Source organism: Chlorocebus sabaeus, chromosome 12 (genome assembly GCF_047675955.1).
Source record: "Chlorocebus sabaeus isolate Y175 chromosome 12, mChlSab1.0.hap1, whole genome shotgun sequence".
Taxonomy (NCBI): Eukaryota; Metazoa; Chordata; class Mammalia; order Primates; family Cercopithecidae; genus Chlorocebus; species Chlorocebus sabaeus.
The window spans coordinates 107,079,566-107,101,857 of record NC_132915.1 but is presented as its reverse complement, the minus strand read 5'-3'; the positions used below and the strand labels follow the sequence as shown (position 1 = coordinate 107,101,857).

The 22,292-nt window shown below is 51.8% G+C and overlaps 1 protein-coding gene across 1 annotated transcript; it reads right to left on the bottom strand.

Annotated features, from left to right (window-relative positions):
- Positions 1-2,279: 2,279 nt before the first annotated feature.
- On the bottom strand, positions 2,280-21,228 carry PRRT1B (proline rich transmembrane protein 1B). Its single transcript, XM_073022231.1, has 7 exons — positions 21,143-21,228; positions 20,113-20,255; positions 18,850-18,972; positions 16,705-16,773; positions 9,216-9,688; positions 8,044-8,187; positions 2,280-4,817 (listed from the first exon to the last, which is right to left on the bottom strand). Exons 1-7 carry the CDS (start codon positions 21,226-21,228, stop codon positions 4,668-4,670), a joined length of 1,188 nt encoding a protein of 395 aa, XP_072878332.1. The 3' UTR covers positions 2,280-4,667.
- Positions 21,229-22,292: the final 1,064 nt, after the last annotated feature.

The window sequence follows — 22,292 nt, the reverse complement described above, 5'->3', positions numbered from 1 at the left end:
ATGGGCACAAAACTTGAACAGGCACCTCGTAAAAAGAGATATCCAAATAGCTGATAAACATGATAAAAGGCTAGGCCAGGTGCAGTGGCTCACACCTGTAATCCTAGTGCTTTGGGAGACCAAGACAGGAGGATTATTTGAGGCCAGGAGTTCAAGACCAGCCTGGGCAACAGAGACTCTGTCTCTATTAAAAAAATTTTAAAATTAGCCAGATGTAGCAGTGCACACCTGTGGTCCCAGCTACACGGGAGGCCAAAGCAGGAGGATTGCTTAAGCCCAGGAATTCCAGGTTACAGTGAGCTGTGGACATGCCACTGCACTCCAGCCCGGAGTTACAGAGTGAGACCCTTGTCTGTATTTAAAAAACTAAATTAAAAAAAAAAAAAAACACATGATTAAAAGCCTAAATATTATTAGTCATCAGAGCATCAGAGAGATGCAAATTAAAACCAAACTGAAATACCACTACACACATACCAGAAGAGTTAAAACGTAAAAGACTGACAAATCCCAGGGGTTGATGAGGACGGGAGCCGCTGGAACTCCCATTCACTGCTGGTGGGAGTTCAAAATGACGCAACCGCTTTGGAATGTAGTTCGGCAGCATCTTGTTGACTTTTAATGTTAACATACTCACAACTTATGCTTAGAATAACCTTTTTTCACCACTCTCTCAACCACCTCTGAATGATTCTAAGAAATATTTTCATATCTCTTAAATCAGGATGCAGTCTAATTTAATGAGAGTTTTTTCTCAGTTGCACTTAACATTTCAGATTTGCAGGAGCTACCTCTCCTTCGTGGCGCTTTAGAATAGTTTGCAGCTACATTATCTGCTAAATGTCTGTCTCCCATGTTGGACTGCTAGCTCCAGGAAAACAGACCCTTCCTTCTTCATGATTATTAATCCTAAAACTAGAATTTCCGGGTCAAAAGTCATGCATATTTTCTGTTATTTTAAAAATTCACAATACATCCTATTTTAAAATTCAGCAATGCATTGCACAAACCCTCCTCATCACCTTCTGTCCCCAAAGGCAGCCACTATCAGCAATTTGGAATAAATCTTTCAGACTCTGTTTTTTGCATGCCTGTGTCCATAGTTAGATGTCCATGCATACATGACAGGAACATTAATATGTATATAATTAATAAATATGCAAATCAATAGTGATAAGCAGTTAAAAGTGCAAAAATTTTAAATTCCTCTCACATATATACTCTTTTTTTTTTTTTTTTTTTTTTTTTTTGAGATAGGCTCTTGCTCTGTCACCCAGGCTGGAATGCAGTGGCGTGATCACAGCTCACTGTAGCCTCCACATCAGGCTCAAGCAATCCTCCCATTCTAGTCTCCCAAGTAGCTGGGACTACAGGCCCATGCCACAATGCCTGGCTTTTTTTTGTAGAGATGATCTCGCCATGTTGCGCAGGCTGGTCTCAAACTCCTGGACTCAAGCACTGCTCCCACCTTGGCCTCCCAAAGTGCTAGGATTATAGGTGTGAGCCACCATGCCTGGCCCATACATAGTAACATTAGTAACAGATATCATACATTAGCCCATACATTAGTAACAGATATCATCAGTCTCTTTTCTACAAAGATTATGGCAATACATATCCACCAGTAATAAATGTGAGACAGTGAGCAGTCCCTCTGCAACTCTAGATGTGTTTGACTTTTCTAATTCTTTCACAATCCAGTGGGTAAAAATCATATCTCATGACTTAAATCTGCATGTTCCTGAAATATAGGACTCAAATAAATCAATCTTTCCCTCTATGGTTTTCTAGATTTTAAAAGGCCTCCCATTTCCATACCCCGGCACCCTGAAGTTATACAAATATTTTCCTAAGCTTGCTTCTATTACGATTAGAGCTTCATTTTATACTTAGCTCTTTAATCCATATTGAATTTATTTTTGCATAATTATTTTTTTAGAATGTTAGAATAATTATTTTTTCCAACCAGACAGCAACTCTTATTAGGAACCTTCTTTTACTCACTCAATTAAAATGCCATTTTTAGTAAGTGCTAACTTTCCACATATACTTGTAATGTTTTCTAGATTTTCAATAATTTTTCACTGATTTAACTCTGTGGCGATTTTCAATAATTTTTCACTGATTTAACTCTGTGGCAATGCCACGCCATTTTGATTATAGCTTTATGGTAAGTTTTAATATTTGGTGAAGAAAGTCCCCTCTCATTCAACTTAAAAAAAAAAAAAAAAAAAGATTAGCAATCTTTGCATATTTTTCCTCCCAAATTAATTTTAAAATAGTTTTTGTCATTTATTTAAAGCTGGGTTTTCCTGCCAGAATTGTATTAAATCTATCTAAAAATATCTATGAAAAAACATATTTGTATCTTACATCTTCTACCCGGATATTTTGTTCAGTTTTTTGTTTGTTTGTTTTTTGGTCTTTTTTATTTATTTATTTTTTTTTTTTTTTTGAGATGGAGTCTCACTCAGTCACCCAGGCTGGAGTGCAGTGGCTCGATCTCAGCTTACTGCAACCTCTGCCTCCAAAGTTCAAGTCATTCTCCTGCCTCAGCCTCCCAAGTAGCTGGGATTACAGGTGAGCACTGCCATGCTTGGCTCATTTTTGTATTCTCAGTGGAGATGAGGTTTGGTCATGTTGGTCAGGCCAGTCTCAAACTCCTGACCTCAGGTGATCTGCCCCACTCAGCCTCCCAAAGTGCTGGGATTACAGGCATGAGCCACCGCACCTGGCCTTTTGGTAATTTTTAAAAATAATTTTCTTAATTTGGTGTCCAGATCTTTTGTTAAATTATTCCTAAATTTTACTATTGTCATCACTAAGTTGAATTTTAAATTTTTCCAAGTGTACCTGGTTATTACTGTTGCTTTTGTGTATTTATTGTGTATCCAACCACTTTACTGAGTTATCGCTCTTACTAGTTCCATGTTTTTTTAATTGACTCTTGGATAGTCTAGCTAGGTAATAATTTTCTCTTCTAGTTTTCTTACTAGAAATTTCACTTTATTTTTTGTGTTAGCTGGAACTTCACAACAATGTCAAATAGAGACACCGGGGGCATCCATGTCATGATCCTGGTTTTAATGTCTTTTAGTAGTTTTGATAATTTCCCACTTACTTAGCTATTGGTTTGAGTACCAGCTTTGGCGTCACTGGGAAGCTTATTAGATGCAGAACCTCCAGCCCTGCTTACTGAACCAAAATCCAGTCTCCAGGGTGCTCATCACGTATTTCCTCATGCCTGCCTCTCCAGCTTTCTGGAGGAGGGACTGGGCTGGGCTGGGCCACTCTCCTGTTTCAGCTCCTGGTGCCAGAGTTGTAAGCAGCACACCGTGGCTGCTCTGAAACCAAACGATTTAGCTTGACTTGTCAATCTTGTATGGCTCAGCTGGGGGTCCCCTTCCTCTTTTCTCTCTGCAATGGTTTTTTGTTTGTTTTTGAGGCGGAGTCTCACTCTGTCACCCAGGCTGGAGTGCAGTGGCACAATCTCAGCTCACTGCAACCTCCGCCTCCCAGGTTCAAGCAATTCTCCTGCCTCAGCCTCCCGAGTAGCTGGGATTACAGGCGCCTGCCACCATGCTCGGCTAATTTTTGTATTTTTAGTAGAGGCAGGGCTTCACCGTGTTGATCAGGCTGGTCTTTAACTCCTGACCTCGGATGATCCACCCGCCTTGGCCTCCCAAAGTTCTGAGATTACAGGCGTGAGCCACCTCGCCCAGCATCTGCAGTGGTTTTGAATCTTGTTAAAATGCAGGGTAATTCTTGGGACCACAGCTAATGGGACTGGGGTGCCAGGCATCTGATGCCAGGGTCACAGGTACAGCTCTACAGGCTGGTGGAGGGATCTTGGTTCAAGTGCTCCCCAATCAGGTGGCCCTCGTCAAACGAGGACCCGGCTGATCCTCTATCATTTGGTGGTTCTTGCCAGCACTGCCTCTATGCCAACAGCATCTCAGAGAGGGGTGGGTAGGGTGTCCTGGAGCCCAGCTGTGGACAGATGTTGCCATGGGCCCTGGAAGAGAGCCAGGAAGTGTCCCCAAAGTAGCAATGTGAAACTCTGCACAAGGTGTCGCTTTCTGTTGATTGACCAGACACTGTGGCCCTGGTTTCTGGATGTAGGGTCAGCATGAGGGACCCTGTCTCCTGGGACGGGGAAGAGATAGAGGAACAACCAGCCAGGAGCCACCATACTCCACTCTCCCAAAGGGAAAGGTAATACTGGCAGCCCGATCACCTAAGCTGGGCTGGAGGTTAGGCAGGGGGTGGAAGCTGCAGTGTCCTTCCAGATGGCTCTGAAGACAGTGAAGGCTTTGGTCCCTACAGTGGCCTCCCAAGGGCACAGATGAAGGCAAGAGGAGTCCCACGAAGGCCTTGAGAGGAGGCACCTAGGAAATGGGCCTCTGGTGGGCTCCTGTCCCATGGCTGGGGCCGGGCTCTGGAGACACCTTGGGTTAGGACACTGACTGAGGCTCCAGTGGGCCACCTGTGGGGGCTGAGGAGGCTGAGGCCTGGCCACAAGTCAGTTGAGGGTTACCAAGCCTGCCCTCTTCTGGCCCCCGGATTCCCTCTGCAGACGAGAACTGGCCACCGGCAGAGAAAGGGTCTGGCCCAGCCAGTTATCCCTGCGCATCCCGGCATCCGGCATCCCCGCAGGAGCCACGGCCTCAGGGAAGGTAGAGAGCCACCACCACGTAGATGACCCAGCTGGTGGACACGAAGACCCCGAAGAGCAGGCTGAAGAGCACCAGTGAGCGGGCCTTCCGCGAGGCCTCCTCGGCCTGGGCCAGGTCACCCCTGCCCAGAGCTGCACGGGTCTGCAACGAGACAGGGCGGGAGGGGGCGGTGGAAGCGAACAGGGAGCCCCGACTCCCTCCCGGTGCGACTGAGGGCCAGGCCCAATTCCACAAACTTGAGAAACTGACACACTGAAAAGGTCAGGGACCTGCCAGGCCCACAGCTCGAAAGGGGGCAAGAGTGAAGGCAGTGGCGGCCGCCAGCCATCGGGTGCTTGTCACGTTCAGCACTGACAGATGCCCTCAGCTTCAACCTCTACCATCCTTGCAGCAGCCCTGAGGCTGACCCCACTTTGCAGATGTGGAAACAAAGGCTCAGAGAAGTTAAGTGACCTACCCAGGGGCACACCACTAACGGTGGAGCCAGAATTCACCAGCAGGCAGCAGCCTCTCTCAAGTCCCACCTCTGAGTTGTCCTGTGAGCTGCCTTCTGCTTATGGCTGGGGGCTTGAACAGCAGAGCGAAGCCAGGGCTGAGACCAGGTCAGCCTTGAGCATAGGCCCCCAGAGGCTTGCCTGCTTTTGTTTGTTTGTTTGTTTGTTTATGACGCAGTCTCGCTCTGTCGCCCAAGCTGGAGTGCAGTGGCCGGATCTCAGCTCACTGCAAGCTCCACCTCCCGGGTTTACGCCATTCTCCTGCCTCAGCCTCCCGTGTAGCTGGGACTACAGGCGCCACCTCGCCTGGCTAGTGTTTTGTATTTTTTTAGTAGAGACAGGGTTTCACCGGGTTAGCCAGGATGGTCTGGATCTCCTGACCTCATGATCTGCCTGTCTCGGCCTCCCAAAGTGCTGGGATTACAGGCTTGAGCCACTGCGCCCGGCCTTGTTTGTTTCTTAAGACAGAGTCTTGCTCCATCTCCCAGACTGGAGTGCAATGGTGCGATCTCAGCTCACTGCAACCTCCACCTCCTGGGTTCGAGTGATTCTCCTGTCTCAGCCTCCTGAGTAGCTGGGACTACAGGTGCCCACCCCCATGCCCGGCTAATTTTTGTATTTTTACTAGAGATGGGGTTTCACTGTATTGGTCAAGCTGATCTCGAACTCCTGACCTCAGGTGATCCACCCACCTCGGCCTCCCAAAATGCTGGGACTACAGTCGTGAGCCACCGCACCTAGCCCTGCTTCTGTCTCTATTAGAGTGTCATCACATTGGCATCTTTGAATTTCCAGGGCCTAATAAATAGATGAATGGAGAGAGGGATGGGTGGGTGGATGGATGGGTGGATGGATGGGTGGATGGATAGATGGATGGATGGATGGGTGGAGACTAGAGAGATGATGGGTGATAAGTGGATGTATGGATGAGTAGATGGATGGATGAATGGAGGGATGGATGGATGGATGGATGGATGGATGGATGGATGGAGACTAGAGAGATGATGGGTGATAAGTGGGTGTATGGATGAGTAGATGGATGGATGAATGGAGGGATGGATGGATGGAGACTAGAGAGATGATGGGTGATAAGTGGGTGTATGGATGAGTAGATGGATGGATGGATGGATGGATGGATGGATGGATGGAGACTAGAGAGATGATGGGTGATAAGTGGGTGTATGGATGAGTAGATGGATGGATGAATGGAGGGATGGATGGATGGAGGGATGGATGGATGGAAACTAGAGAGATGATGGGTGATAAGTGGGTGTATGGATGAGTGGATGGATGGATGGATGGATGGATGGATGGATGGAGACTAGAGAGATGATGGGTGATAAGTGGGTGTATGGATGAGTAGATGGATGGATGGATGGATGGATGGATGGATGGATGGATGGAGACTAGAGAGTTGATGGGTGATAAGTGGGTGTATGGATGAGTAGATGGATGGATGAATGGAGGGATGGATGGATGGAGGGATGGATGGATGGAGACTAGAGAGATGATGGGTGATAAGTGAGTGTATGGATGAGTAGATGGATGGATGAATGGAGGGATGGAGGGATGGATGGATGGAGACTAGAGAGGTGATGGGTGATAAGTGGGTGTATGGACGAGTAGATGGATGGATGAATGGAGGGATGTATGGATGAGTAGATGGATGGATGAATGGAGGGATGGATGGATGGGTAGGGATTGGTGGGTGGGTGAGTAGGCAGATGGATGAATGGTGGGGTGAGTGGATGGAAGATGGTAGATGGATGACGGATGGATGATAGATGGATGGAGGCTAGAGAGATGGTGGATGGGCCAGGCGTGGTGGCTCACACCTGTAATCCCGTAATCCCAACACTTTGGGAGGCCGAGGTGGGTGGATCACCTGAGGTCAGGAGTTCAAGACCAGCCTGGCCAACATGGCAAAACCCCATCTCTACTAAAAATACAAAAAAATTAGCCAAGCGTTGTGGCAGGCGCCTGTAATCCCAGCTACTTGGGAGGCTGAGGCAGGAGAATTGCTTGAACCCGAAGGGTGGAGGTTGCAGTGAGCCGAGATCACGCCATTGCACTCCAGTCTGGCAACAGAGCAAGACTCTGTCTCAAAAAAAAAAAAAAAAAAAAAAAAAATTGGCTGGGCGTTTTGGCTCACGCCTGTAATCCCAGGACTTTGGGAGGCCGAGGCGGGCGGATCACAAGGTCAGGAGATTGAGACCACCCTGGCTAACGCGGTGAAACACCGTCTCTACTAAAAATACAAAAAAAAAAAAAATAGCCGGGGGTGGTGGCGGGCGCCTGTAGTCCCAGCTACTGGGGAGGCTGAGGCAGGAGAATGGCGTGAACCCAGGAGGCAGAGCTTGCAGCGAGCCAAGATGGCGCCACCACACTCCAGCCTGGGCAACAGAGTGAGACTCCATCTCAAAAAAAAGAAGAAAGAGAGAGAGATGGTGGATGGGGGGGTGGATGGATAAATGGGTGGGTGAGTGGATGGGTGGCTAGGGAGACGGAGAGTTGGAGAGATGGAGTGGATGGATAGATTAGATGAGCATAGGAATGAATGAGCAGATTGTACCTCCTTTAAAACACAAGCCCCCACTGGAATGGGCAGCGTATCGGGACTTAGCAGTCATTCACACCTTTACTGTGAATTGTTTTGGCCAAACATTCCACAGCACATTTTGAGTAGTTGGGGGCAGAGACAGGAGGGGCAAGGACCCCACAAACAATTAGGCTCTGACTTCCCAATTCCCACCCCCCTCCAGAGGGAGAGACGCCAGAGACCGTGTTGCTGGAAAACGGGCTCTGTGGACCCACTGGGGCACCAGTGGCTGCGTGCTAGGAGAGGCTGTGCCCAGGGCCGCCCCCACACCTACCTCGTGGGAGTAGACGATGGCGATGAGGCCGGTGAGCAGACAGCAGAAAAGGGTCACCAGCACTGACTCCATCATATAGTCCTTTGGCAGGGGCCTGTGCTCGACCGTGACAGGGCCTGGCATGCCAGCCATCGGGCCATTGTACTGTGGGGGCAGAGTCACAGTGGTAAGGAACTGACCCAACCTCCGGACAGCAGAGTGAGTGAGAAGGCCAGCCAGGCCGTGCAGGTTCTCTCACTCAGTCCCCAAGTCCCCACCCGTTGAGGCTGCAATTCACGGAGGGGTTGGGTCAGGGTGTCCCTCTGCCCTCTCCCTCTTGCACCCCTGGCCACTGAGTCCCGCTGAGCCCTCAGTCCTGCCTTCTACAGTTGGCTCAGTCCAGGGTCCAGCCTCTGTGATATTTCATCGTCCTCACTGGGCTTGCCACCCCTCCCTGGGGAACCTCCAATCTTTCCCCCACAGGCAGCCCAGGATTTTTGTTTGGTTTTATTTTTATTTTTATTTTGGAGGCAGAGGCTTGCTCTATCACTCAACCCGGAGTGCAGTGGTGTGATCTCGGCTCACTGCAGCCTCGACCTCCCTGGCTCAAGCAATCCTCTTGCCTCAGCCTCATGAATAGCTGAGGCTACAGGCGTGCACCACCACGCCCAGGTAATTATTTTTACATTCAGTAGGGATGAGGGCTCACTGTGTTGCCTAGGCTGGTCTGGAACTCCTAAGCCCAAGCCATCTGCCCGTCTTGGCCTCCCAAAGTGCTGGGATTACAGGTATGAGGCATCGCGCCCGGACTGTTTTGTTTTTAAAGCACATCTAATCAAATCACCTCCTACCCAAAGTTTCTGGGGTCCCTCACCACGGGTCCCACCTTCCTCCCCTCCCTACCAAGCCAAACAAGCCTCCACCATCCCCAGAACGCCCAGTCTCAGCCCCTCCACGCCTGCGCGGTGCCCTCTGCCCAGGGTGCCTGTCATTCTCTTTGCCTTAGCCCTCCTATTCATCCTCCAAAACAATGCCCCCACCTCTAAGGAGCCTCCAGGACTTGCCCGCCCCCAGGCCAAGGTGGCGCTTCCTCCTCTGCAAGGACAGAAGTGACCTCTCGCCCTCCGCACCAGCGCCCCCGACCACGCGCAGACAGCACGGAGGGGAGCGCGCCCAGGGCGGCCGCCACTCACCACGGGGAAGGGGAAGGCGGCCCCGGCGGGCGGCGGGAAGAGCGCGGGCGGCGTGGGCGCGGCCGGGTAGAGCTGAGCGGGCGGTGGGAAGAGCGCAGACGGCGCGGGCTGCAGGAGCACGGGCACCTGCGGGAAGGGCGGGTACAGCAGCGGCGCAGCCTTGGGGTCCGGGGGCGCGTAGGGCGGGGGCTCCCCAACGAAGCCGATGTGTGGGGCGCTGCTGGCCGCCGCCTTGGAAGCCGGACCGGCCTCGCCCGCCGCCTGGGCCAGGGCGTCCTCTGGTGCGGGCTCGCTGCCCCCCGCGGCCCCGTCCTCGCTGGGCGCCCCATCCTCGTCCAGGGGCCGCGGGCGGCGCGGGAGCTGCGGCAGCGCGGGCTGCGCGGAAATCTGGGGATCCTCGGGGGCGGCGGGCTTCGGGGGACTCCGGGGGTCCTCAGGGGTGGCGGGGCTGCCGCCCCCTTTCGTGTCGGACCCTAGAAAGAAATGGCAGCAGTGGTAAGCAAGAGGCCGCCAGGCTGGGTGAGACCTCCCTGGTCCCGAAGCTCCCACGAACCAAGCTCCCAGCCCTCTGCAGCCGGGCCTCATAGGATCTTGACCCAAAGGGACTAGAAAACAGGCCCAGAGGGGCCACCTGCCTTGCTAGGGTCACACAGACTGAACAGCTCATCTGGGTGGGAACCCAGGCTGCTGGCCCCGCCCCTCCCCGCGCTGCCCCGCCCCCTTTCCTTGGCAGATGGCCTCTATTGGGAGGTAGTTTCGCCCCCAACTAAGGCCTTTATGTCAAAGCTAATTGGACCAGAAAAGGAGACTCAGCCCAGGGAAGCCCCTGATTGGCTGTCCTGAGATACACTTCCAATGAAGGGGATGCCTACCTGAGATGAGCTGAACCAATTATATTCTTGGCTTGGAGTTGTAGGGGAGGGGTGAGATGCCCAGGAGCTGCCAAACTGTAGCTAGAGTAACATGGTGGAGCCAGGAGGTCACTAAGGGCCATACGCACACTGAGGCACCAAGAGAATGGACACCAGAATACACAGGGCCCAGCAGTTTGAAGCCAGGACTCAGAGCCTCAAAGCTGCCCAGCTGCCTTGCTGCCGACCCAGGCCCTGGCCTTCACCACCCAAAGATAGGCCCTGGTGGTGCCTGGTCAGGTCCCAACAAATTCTTAAGGTCCCCTGTACCTCCTGAGAGCATCCCGACCAGCTGAGCACCACAGGGCCTCAGGCAAGTGTGCAAGGAAGGCCCTGGAAGAGGATCGCAGAGTGGACTCCCCTGACATAGGTGGGCATTCAGGCCTCACAGCAGAAGTGGGCAGCCCAGAGCCAGGGGTCTGGCTTTGGAAGTCCATTTCCTAAGTGTCCTTAAGGGTTATAGAAGGCAGAGGGATGAGTGAAACAGACGTCACACGGACATCTCAGTGGGGGTGGGAGGACCCTTCCTGAAGTCCCCCACGGGTAGAAGCAGGGATCCTTGCCAGAGTGATCCCAATGGCAGGGAATGCTGAGCCCCTGGGCGCGTCCTGCCTCAACCCCCTCCCAGCAGCCAGGGGCTCACTCATGGCCCCCGCACCCCATACACCTGCCATGCTGTTTATACCTCCACACCTTTATCTGTGATGTTCCCTGTTTCTCCACCCCTTGGATCTGGGCTTGGCCGTGTGACTTGCTTTGGACAATGGGGCATTGACAAACATTTTGTAAGCAGAAGTTTTCAAGAACTCTCTCTCCAGGTTAGCAGGGGCTGGGGCTGGGGAGTTAGTGTTTCATGGGTGTAGAGTTTCTGTTTGGGAAGATGGAAAAAGCGTTCCGGAGGTAAGATGCTGGTGATGCTTGCACAACAATCTGAGTGTACTTAATGCCACTGAATCGCATACTTACAAGTGGTTCAAATGATAAATTGTATGTTATACATATTTAGCACAATTTTTTAAAAGCCTATCTCTCCAGCTGATGACAGTCGAAAAGTCTAGACAAAATACAAAAAGGAACCATCTGAGGTCACTGAAAAGCAAACAAAAGCAGGCAGGTTGTGGAGTGGAGTCAAAGCTTAGAGAATGGCCGGGCGCGGTGGCTCACGCCTAGAATCCCAGCACTTTGGGAGGCGGGTGGATCATCTGAGCTCAGGAGTTCGAGACCACCCAGGACAACATAAAGAAACCCCGTCTCTGCTAAAAATATATATATATAAATTAACCAGGTGTGGGTAGCGCATGTCTCTAGTCCCAGCTACTCGGGAGGCTGAGGCAGGACAATTGCTCGAGCCCCAAAGGCGAAGGTTGCAGTGAGTCGAGATTGCACCGCTGCACTACAGCTTGGGCTACAGAGTGAGACTCCATCTCAAAAAAAAAAAAAAAAAAAAAAAAACTTAGAGAAATGGGCCAGTCACGGTGGCTCCCAAGAGGCCAAAGCGGACAGATCACTTGAGGTCAGGAGTTTGAGACCAGCCTGGCCAATATGGTGAAACCCTGTCTCTATTAAAAATACAAAAAAAAATTAGCTGGGCGTGGTGGCACATGCCTGTAATCCCAGCTACTTAGGAGGCTGAGGCAGGAGAATTGCTGGAACCCAGGAGGCAGAGGTTGCAGTAAGCCGAGATCACGCCACTGCACTCCAGCCTGGTAAACATCTCAAAAAACAAAACAAAACAAAAAACGTAGAGAAATGGACTCCGAGGGGGTGAGTTTCCTGCTTTTCCCCTCTCATTGCCCTTGCAGCACAGAGCACCAGCACCAGACCCCCACTGGAACAGCAGAACAGGAGACTAAAAGTCCAGTAGAGACGCTGTCATTCTGACCAGACGGACCAGGAAAGGAAAAGGCTCCCCACTCTCTGCAGAGAAGATGGGGGCAGACCTACAAGAGACAGAGCTGGAGAAAGGGGGTCCCCTGATTCTGTGTGTGACCTGGGGTGACCACCCTATCACTGTCTGCCCAGGACTTTCTCGGATTTACTACTGAGAGTCTCACATCCTGGGAAACTCCTTAGTCCCAAACAAACTGGGATGGTTGGACTCCCTAGAACGAATTCACCCAAGTCTCGGTCTCCCCCTGAACTGCATGTGCAGGAGACAGACCCAGAGCAGCCTAACAAAAACTCTGTAAACTGACCCGAGTTTGGAAATGCCACTCATAGAAGGTGAAACAGAACTTGTGGTCTGAAACAAACCAGGCTGATTGCCTGCTGAAACCAAACCAACCCACCTTCTCCGGGGAACTGTAACAGGACTAAGAATCTACACAACATACTTGTCAGGCCTCTGAACCTAAACTAAGCCATCATATCCTCAGTGACCTGCACTATACATCCAGATGGCCTGAAGCCGCTGAAGATCCACAGAAGTGAAAATAGCCTTAACTGATGACATTCCACCATTGTGGCTTCTGCCCCACCCTAACTGATCAATGTACTTTGTAATCTCCCCCACCCTTAAGAAGGTTCTTTTTTTTTTTTTTTGAGACGGAGTCTCGCTCTGTCACCCAGGCTGGAGTGCAGTGGCACAATCTCGGCTCACTGCAAGCTCCGCCTCCCGGGTTCACGCCATTCTCCTGCCTCAGCCTCCTGAGTAGCTGGGACTACAGGCGCCCACCACCTCGCCTGGCTAGTTATTTGTATTTTTTAGTAGAGACGCGGTTTCACCATGTTAGCCAGGATGGTGTCAATCTCCTGACCTCGGGATCCGCCCATCTCAGCCTCCCAAAATGCTGGGATTACAGGCTTGAGCCACCGCGCCTGGCCAAGAAGGTTCTTCATAATTCTACCCACCCTTGACAATGTACTTTGTGAGATCCACCCCCTGCCCCCAAAACATTGCTCTTAACTCCACCGCCTAGCCCAAAACCTATAAGAACTAATGATAATCCATCACTCTTTGCTGACTCTCTTTTCGGACTCAGCCCACCTGCACCCGGGTGAAATAAACAACCTTGTTACTCACACAAAGCCTGTTTGGTGGTCTCTTCACACGGACACATGAAACAATACTATTCACAATGTCCAGGACACAATCCAAGATCGTTTGCCATACAAATGTGGAAACGTGACCAATGCTCAAAGGAAAAGACAGTCAGCAGATGCCAACCCTGAGAAGACCTGATATTGGAATGTCTAGAAAAAACAGCCATTATAACTGTGCTCCATGAGGTCAAGATAAACACACTTAGCCAGACGTTGCGGCCTCCTCACAGGAGGGTGCGGTGAGCTGTGATCGAACCACCGCACTCCAGCCAGGGCTACAGAGTGAGACCTTGTCCTCCCCAAAAGGGAGGCGTGGCATGTGACAAACTTTCTGTGCCTCCATTTCCTCATCTGTAAAGCGAAGATAAATCACAGTAATAACCTTTTTTTTTTTTTTTTTTTGAGACAGAGTCTCGATCTGTCGCCCAGGCTGGAGTGCAGTGGTGTGATCTCGGCTCACTGCAAACTCTGCCTCCCGGGTTCACGCCATTCTCCTGCCTCAGTCTCCCGAGTAGCTGGGACTACAGGCGCCCACCACCATGCCCAGATAATTTTTTTTTTTGTATATTTAGTAGAGATGGGGTTTCACAGTGTTAAACAGGATGGTCTAGATCTCCTGACCTCGTGATCCACAGGCCTCGGCCATCCAAAATGCTGGGATTATAGGCGTGAGCCACTGCGCCCGGCTCCTGGGTGGGGCGGTTTTATAGGATTTGGGTAGGTAAAGGAAAATTACAGTCAAAGGGGGTTGTTCTCTGGTGGGGAGGGGTGGGGGTCACAAGGTGCTCAGTGGGGGAGCTTCTGAGCCAGGATGAGCCAGGAAAAGGAATTTCACAAGGTACTGTCATCAGTTAAGGCAGGAACAGACCATTTGCACTTCTTTCGTGGTGGAATGTCACCAGTTAAGGCAGGAATCAGCCATCTGGATGTGTACGTGCAGGTCACAGGGGATATGATGGCTTAGCTTTAGCTCAGAGGCCTGACATTCCTGTCTTCTTATATTAATAAGAAAAATAAAACAAAACAGGGTTGAAGTGTTGGGGCAGTGAAAATTTTTGGGGGGTGGTATGGAGAGAGAATGGGCGATGTTTCTCAGGGCTGCTTCAAGCGGGATTAGGGGCGACGTGGGAACCTAGAGTGGGAGAGATTAAGCTGAAGGAAGATTTTGTGGTAAGGGGCGATATTGTGGGGTTGTTAGAAGGAGCATTTATCGTATAGAATGATTGGTGATGGCCTGGATGTGGTCTTGTATGAATTGAAAAACTAAACGGAAGACACAAGGTCTGAATAAGAGAAGGAGAAAAACAGGTATTAAAGGACTAAGAATTGGGAGAACCCAGGACATCCAATTAGAGGGTGCCCAAGGAGGTTCAGCATAGCCCTGCCAGCAAAGATTGGAGATTGAGTTGAGCATAGTTTGTGATTTTGAGGGTCTCTAAAAGTATTAAAGCAGCGGCAGCCACTGCACGCAAACATGAGGGCTAGGCTAAAACAGTAAGGTCAAGTTGTTTGGACAGAAAGGCTACGGGGCGTGGTTCCGGCTGTTGTGTAAGAATTCTGACTGCACTAACCATGCCTAGGAAGGAAAGGAGTTGCTGTTTTGTAGAAGGGATTGGGGTTTGGGAGATTAGCTGGACACGATCAGCAGGGAGAGCATGTGTGTTTTCATGAGAATTGTGGGGAAATGAAAGAGAGATCAGACTGTTACTGTGTCTATGCAGAAAGAAGTAGACATAAGAGACTCCATTTTGTTTTGTACTAAGAGAAATTCTTCTGCCTTGAGATGCTGTTAATCTGTAACCCTAGCCCCAACCCTGTGCTTGCAGAGATGTGTGCTGTGTTGACTCAAGGTGTAATGGATTTAGGGCTGTGCTTTGTTAAAAATGTGTTTGCAGGCAGTGTGCTTGGTAAAAGTCATCGCCATTCTCCAGTCTCAAGTACCCAGGGACACAATGCATTGTGGAAGTCCACAGGGACCTCTGCCCAGGAAAGCCAGGCATTGGCCAATGTTTCTCCCCATGTGATAGCCTGAGATATGGCCTGGTGGGAAGAGAAAGACCTGACCAACCCCCAGCCCGACACCCGTAAAGGGTCTGTGCAGAGGAGGATTCGTGAAAGAGGAAGGCTTCTTTGCAGTTGAGATAAGAGGAAGGCATCTGTCTCCTGCTCCTCCCTGGTAATGGAATGTCTCAGTGTAAAACCAGAACGTATGTTCTATTTACTGAGATAGGAGAAAACCACCTTATGGCTGGAGGTGAGACATGCTGGCAGCAATACTGCTTTTTAATGCACCGAGAGGTTTGCGTAAAGTCAAACATAGATCTGGCCTACGTGCACATCAAGGCACAGCACCTTTCCTTAAACTTATTTATGACACAGAGATCTTTGCTCACATGTTTTCCTGCTGACCCTCTGCCCACCATTACCCTGTAGTCCTGCCACAACCCCCTCTCTGAGATGGTAGAGATGGTGACCAACAAATACTGAAGGAACTCAGAGACCAGTGCTGGCGTGGGTCCTCCGTATGCTGAGCGCCGGTCCCCTGGGCCCACGGTTCTTTCTCTACACTTTTTCTCTGTGTCTTAGTTCCTTTCTCAGTCTTTCGTCACACCTGACGAGAAACACCCACAGGTGTGGAGGGGCTGGCCCACGCCAGAGAATTATGCCAAGATAGGTAACAGATGAGGAAGAAATTTGGGCTTGACTGAAGTAATGGGGGCTGTCTGCGAAACCTTACCCAGGTTAATTTGCTGAGCCTGATGGGTGTCAGGGTCAGTCCAAGTGAAAGCAAAGAGAGGCTGGGATGAAGGGTGCAAAGGAATAGGAAAGAAAGTGTGTTTGAGATACAGAACAGAATAATGGGTTGTGGAGGGAGGTACTGAGGATAGGAGAGTATATGGGTTTGGAATCGCGGGGTGGATAGGCAGAACGATTTGGTTGATAAGGCACAGATCCTGATCTAACCTGTAAGACTTGTCTGGTTTTTGGACAGCTAAAATGGGGGAATTGTAAGGAGAGTTTATAGACTTTAGAAGCCTTAAAAACAGGTGAGTGGTAACAGGCTTTAATCCTTTTAAAGCGTGCTGTGGGATGGGATAGTGGCATTGAGCGTGGTAAGGGTGATTAACCTTTAATAGGATGGTAAGGGGTGCATGATATACTTGTGGATTAAGGTGGGGAGATACAAGAGGGAGACACAAAGCAGGCTTTGGGTTGGGAAGAAGGGCGGCAATGAGGTGTGGCTATAGTCCAGGAAGCAGATAATTTAGTTAAAATGCAGATAATTTGGTTAAAATGTCTCCGCCTAATAAGGGAACTGGGCATGCGGGGATAACTAAAAAAGAGTGCATAAAAAAATGTTGTCCAAGTTGGCACCAGAGTTGGGGAGTTTTAAGAGGTTTAGGAGCCTGGCTGTCAGTACCCACAATAGTTATGGAGACAAGGGAAACAGGCCCTTGAAAAGAAGGTAACGTGGAGTGGGCAGCCTCCGTATTGATTAAGAAGGGGACGGACTTACCCTCCACTGTGAGAGTTACCGGAAGCTCGGCGTCCGTGATGGTCTAGGAGGCTTCCAAAGGCGATTGCGCAGCGTTCGTCTTCAGCCGCTAAGCCAAGAAGATCTGGGAAGGAGTCAGAGAGCCTTGGGCCGGAATTCCAAGAGCTCTGGGAGTGGCTGCCAGGTGAGTTGAAAAACTGAAAAACAGTCCGATTTTCAGTGGGGTCCCACACAGTTGGGACACGGCTTAGGAGGAATCCGGGGCTGTGGGCATTCCTTGGCCCAGTGGCCAGATTTCCGGCATTTGTAGCAAGCTCCTGGGGGAGGAGGTTCTGGAGGAACCCCTGGCAGCTGCGGTTCAGGCGTTTGGAGTTCTTGTGTGCTGGAGATGTGGCTGGGGTTTGTCTCACAGTGGAGGCAAGGAATTGCAACTCAGAAATACATTGCTACTTGGCTGCCTCTACTCTATTATTGTACACCTTGAAGGTGAGGTTAATTAAGTCCTGTTGTGGGGTTTGAGGGCCAGAATTTAATTGTGGGGGTTTTATTTAATGTCGGGAGTGGATTGGGTAATAAAATGTATATTGAGAATAAGACGGCCTTTTGACCTTTTTGTTTGTTTGTTTTGTTTTGTTTTGTTTTTTGAGACAGAGTCTCGCTCTGTCACCCAGGCTGGAGTACAGTGGCTCGATCTTGGCTCACTGCAAGCTCCGCCTCCCGGGTTCAGGCCATTCTCCTGCCTCAGCCTCCCAAGTAGCTGAGACTACAGGCGCCCGCCACCTCGCCCAGCTAGTTTTGTGTATTTTAAGTAGAGACGGGGTTTCACCGTGTTAGCCAGGATGGTCTCGATCTCCTGACCTTGTGATCCACCCGCCTCGGCCTCCCAAAGTGCTGGGATTACAGGCGTGAGCCACCGCGCCCAGCCGGCCTTTTGACCTTTTAGGGTCTAGGGCTGTAAAGCGTCTAAGTGTTGCTGCCAAACGAGCCATGACCTGGGCTGGGTTTTTCATATTTGATGAAAAAGAGCCTAAACACTAACTGATTTGGGGGAGATCGGATAAAGAAAAAGGAGCATTGCCTTGACTATGCCTTTAGCTCCAGCCACCCTTTAAAGAGGAAATTGCTGGGCAGGTTGGAGAGGGCTAGTCGAGGAATGAAACTGTAAGCCGGACCAGCTGTGAGGAAGGGAGGTGATAAAAGGATTATAGGGTGGGGAGCACAGGCTGAGGAAGAATTGGGACCTAGCTCAGCCTGGCGTGGAGCAGTCTGGGGAGGAGGGGAGAGGCCAGATGGGTCTGTAGAAAAGGAAGATTCAAAAGACTCATCGACGCTCGAGGTTGGGACTGCGGGGACAGGCGGGAGGGGAAAAGGGAAGATTTGGGACGAGTTGCATTGGGAACAGAGACTAGGGAGGGACAGATGTGTAAAAGAATGCCTGGACATCAGGCACCTCAGACCGTTTGCCCATTTTACGACAAGAATTATCTAGATCTTGTAGGATGGAAAAATCGAAAGTGCCATTTTCTGGCTATTTGGAACCACCGTCGTTTTTGTATTGAGGTCAAGCGATGTTGCAGGAGAAAACAAGACACGTCGATTTTAGGTCAGGCGAGAGTTGAAGAGGTTTTAAGTTCCTGAGAACAGAGGCTAAGGGAGAAGAGGGAGGAAGAGAGGGTGGAAGGTTGCCCATAGTGAAGGAGGCAAGTTTAAAGAGAAGGGTAGAGACACGGAGAGAAGGGGTGGGGGTGCTTGCCCCCCCCAGGAAAGTGGAGAGAAGAGAGGTTAGAGACACGGAGAGAAGGGGTTGGCTGAGCAGCCCTGGGCTGCAATGTGCTTGAGTTTGCCAAAGTCCCCGCAATTGACTTGCCACCAAGGGAATGTGGGTGAATGACCAAGGCAGGTGTCCCCACGGAGATCAGACACTAATGGAATGTGGGTGAATAATCAATCAGGCTGGCATCCCCGCTTGATTAAACACCAAGGGAAGACTGTCTTCCCGAGTCCGTGATCGGGCCGGAGTTTTGGGTCCACGAATAAAACACGTCTCCTTTGTCTCTACCAGAAGAGGAAAGGAACTGAAATTAAGAGAAGGGAGATATTGAAGGGTGGCGCCAAGATTGAAAGGAGAAACAGATTGAGGGATACTGAGAGAGGCTGGAGAAGAGAGTAAAGAGAAGCCGCTTACCCGATTTAAAATTGGTGAGATGTTCCTTGGGCTGGTTGATCTGAGCACCCGAGGTCCTAGGTGGATCTTGCTCACGGAGCAAAGAGGAGGAGGACAGGGGATTGATCTCCCACGGGAGGTCCCCTGATCGGAGTCACGGCACCAATTTCACTCTCCTCCGTGTGAAGAGACCACCAAACAGGCTTTGTGTGAGCAATAAAGTTTCTTAATCATCTGGGTGTAGGTGGGCTGAGTCCAAAAAGAGAGTCGGCGAAGGGAGATAGGGGTGGGGCCTTTTTTTTTTTTTTTTTTTTTTGAGACTGAGTCTGGCTCTGTCCCCCAGGCTGGAGTGCAGTGGTGCAATCTTGACTCACTGCAAGCTCTCCCTCCCGGGCTCACACCATTCTCCTGCCTCAGCCTCCTGAGTAGCTGGGACTATAGGCGCCCACCACCACGCTGCCTAATTTTTTGTATTTTTAGTAGAGATGGGGTTTCACAGTGTTAAACAGGATGGTCTCAATCTCCTGACCTCGTGATCCACCGACCTGGGCCTCCCAAAGTGCTGGGATTACAGGCCTGAGCCACCGCCCCCGGTCCCTGGGTGGGGTTATTTTATAGGATTTGGGTAGGTAAAGGAAAATTCCAGTCAAAGGGGGTTGTTCTCTGGTGGGGAGGGGGTGGGGGTCACAAAGTGCTCAGTGGGGGAGCTTTTGAGCCAGGATGAGCCAGGAAAAGGAATTTCACAAGGTACTGTCATCAGTTAAGGCAGGAACAGGCCATCTGCACTTCTTTCGTGGTGGAATGTCATCAGTTAAGGCAGGAATCAGCCATCTGGATGTGTACGTGCAGGTCACAGGGGATATGATGGCTTAGCTTTAGCTCAGAGGCCTGATATTGGGCGCCTGTAATCCTAGCTACTGGGGAAGGAGAATCCCTTGAACCTGGGAGAAGGAGGTTGCAGTGAGCCGAGATTGTGCCACTGCACTCCAGCCTGGGCAATAGAGCCAGACTCAGTCTCAAAAAAAAAAAAAAAAAAAAAAAGAGGCAAACATGAGGCCAGGCTCTGCTCTGAGAGCTTTCGCTTCCCTAACCCGGGTCATCCTCCGGCGCGCTTTTGTTTTTATGCTCCCCATTTTACTAATGAGGGAACCGAGGCTCCCAGCAGGAAACGTGGGTCTCAGGGAGTCAGCTCTCCACTCGAAACAGGTCTCTCTGGGATGCTGTCCCTGCCCCAGTTATCAAAACAAAAACCGCAGTTTCCCCGGATCCCGCCAGGGCAAATACCTGGCCCGATGGCGCGGAGATAGAGCCCCAGAGTAAATAAACCTGCTGGCGGCGCTGCCTGGCGGGGCCTCGGGTGGGTTCTCAGGTTCTTGACACCAGAGCCTCCGCCAGGCATTCCAGCTGGGAAGGGGGATCCGGGTTCCCTGCGGGGCAAGAGCTTGAGGGTCTGGGGGGAGTCCTGGAGGGCGGGGCGGGGGCGGGAGGGGTCAGCGCTCCAGCACCTCCCGGAGTTGCTTGCAAATGGGACTGGGTGCGCCTCATCCCTGGGCTCTGGAGCTCCGCCGCGCTGGGGGATGCGGGGGCAGGGAGTGCGCGGGACTCTGCGGGGGTCCCACTGCTACCGCCCCACTGCCTCCTGCCAGCCACAGACTCCCCAGGGCAAGGACGAGGTCTCGGTTCCCTGTCTCCCGCCCCTTTCTGCGCCTGACGCCTGGGGATGGGCGACGTCGAGTTGGTCCCAGCCTTGGCCGGGTCCCACACGCGTCCGCGCCTGTCTCCATCTCTGCTCCCACCCCACCCCTCTCGGTCCCTGTCTCCAGCTCTCCGTTCCCGAATTAGCCTGTGGGGTCTCTTCCCAGCTCGTGCTCCCCACTACAGGCGCTATCTCCACCCCGCCCTGGCCAGGGTCGCCCACTCCCCTGCTGCAAGGGCTTCAGCCTGGCCGCGGTGGTGAGCGGAGCTGCCAGAGGCGGGACACGGGGCGGGAGGGGGCAAAATGCGCAGAGAATGAACTGCCACGGCCCCCTCCCTGGCTCACCCGCAGAAGCACCCCCAGAGCTCCCGAACTTTCCACAGCAGCTTCCCGGCCCTCCTCACCCTGGCTCCGGGTGGGGTGTCCTGGGCCGGACATTCTCCCCCATGTTGTTGCTGCCGGCTTCCGGGGCACCACAACCCCGGGCCTGGGCCCGCCCCTCTGATCCCTGCCCCTCCAGAACCCGGCCCGCAGGTATCTACCCCTAAACCCCCTCCAGCACCGGCCCCACCAGCACCTGCCCCTCCAGCAGCCGCTCCGCTGTTATCTACCCCCTACACTCCCTCCAGCACCTGCTCCGCCTGCACCTGCCTCGCCAGCACCTGTCCCACCAGCACCTGCCCCGCAGGCATCTGCCCCGCCATACCTGCCCCACCAGCACCTACCCCTCTAGCTCCTGCCTCCATGGTCTGAGCCCGCGGCGGCTGCAGGGGCTGCGCGACTCCCTGGCCCTGCGCCTCCCGTCGGGCTGGCTCGACTTGCACCGCAGGCTCAGGTTTCCTGGTGCCTGCAGCGCGGCCGGTTAATAATTGATCGCCTTGTTTGCCCACGGCTGGGTCAACAGTCGCTCCCTGGCGCCCTGAGCTCCGCCGGACCTGCCTCCCTGCCTGCTTGGGTAGAACAGGCTTGATGGAGGCTCCGCGGTGCTGTGCAGGGCTGGAGGGGCTGGGGTAGGAGGGGGAGCCAGCCAGGCGGACTAGAGAAGTCAGGGTGGCACACAAGAGTGCCCGCAAGGCCAGCAGGGCAGCATGAGACAATGAGGAGTGGTGGGGACCTGGGCAACTAGACACCACAGCTGGGCGGATGTGACCTGCACGGATGGGAGTCACGGTGGCTGTAGCTTTCTTTTAATTTTCCAGCAAAAGAAGCCAGAAACATAGGTTTTAATGTGAAATCTCTCATTTCTGTTTTTAAGACAGAGTCTCCCTCTTTTGCCCAGGCTGGAGTTCAGTGGTGCCATTTCAGCTCACTGAAACCTCCACCTCCCGAGTTCAAGCAATTCTGCTGCCTCAGCCTCCTGAGTAGCTGGGATTACAGGTGCCTGCCACCAAGCCTGGCTAATTTTTGTATTTTTATTTTTATTTTTATTTATTTATTTATTTTGAGACGGAATCTGGCTCTGTCGCCCAGGCTGGGGTGCAGTGGCCAGATCTCAGCTCACTGCAAGCTCCGCCTCCTGGGTTCACGCCATTCTCTTGCCTCAGCCTCCCGAGTAGCTGGAACTACAGGCGCCCTCCACCTCGCCCGGCTAATTTTTTGTATTTTTTTTTTTTTTTTAGTAGAGACGGGGTTTCACCATGTTAGCCAGGATGGTCTTGATCTCCTGACCTCGTGATCGGCCGGTCTCGGCCTCCCAAAGTGCTGGGATTACAGGCTTGAGCCACCACACCTGGCCAATTTTTGTATTTTTAGTAGAGACAGGGTTTCA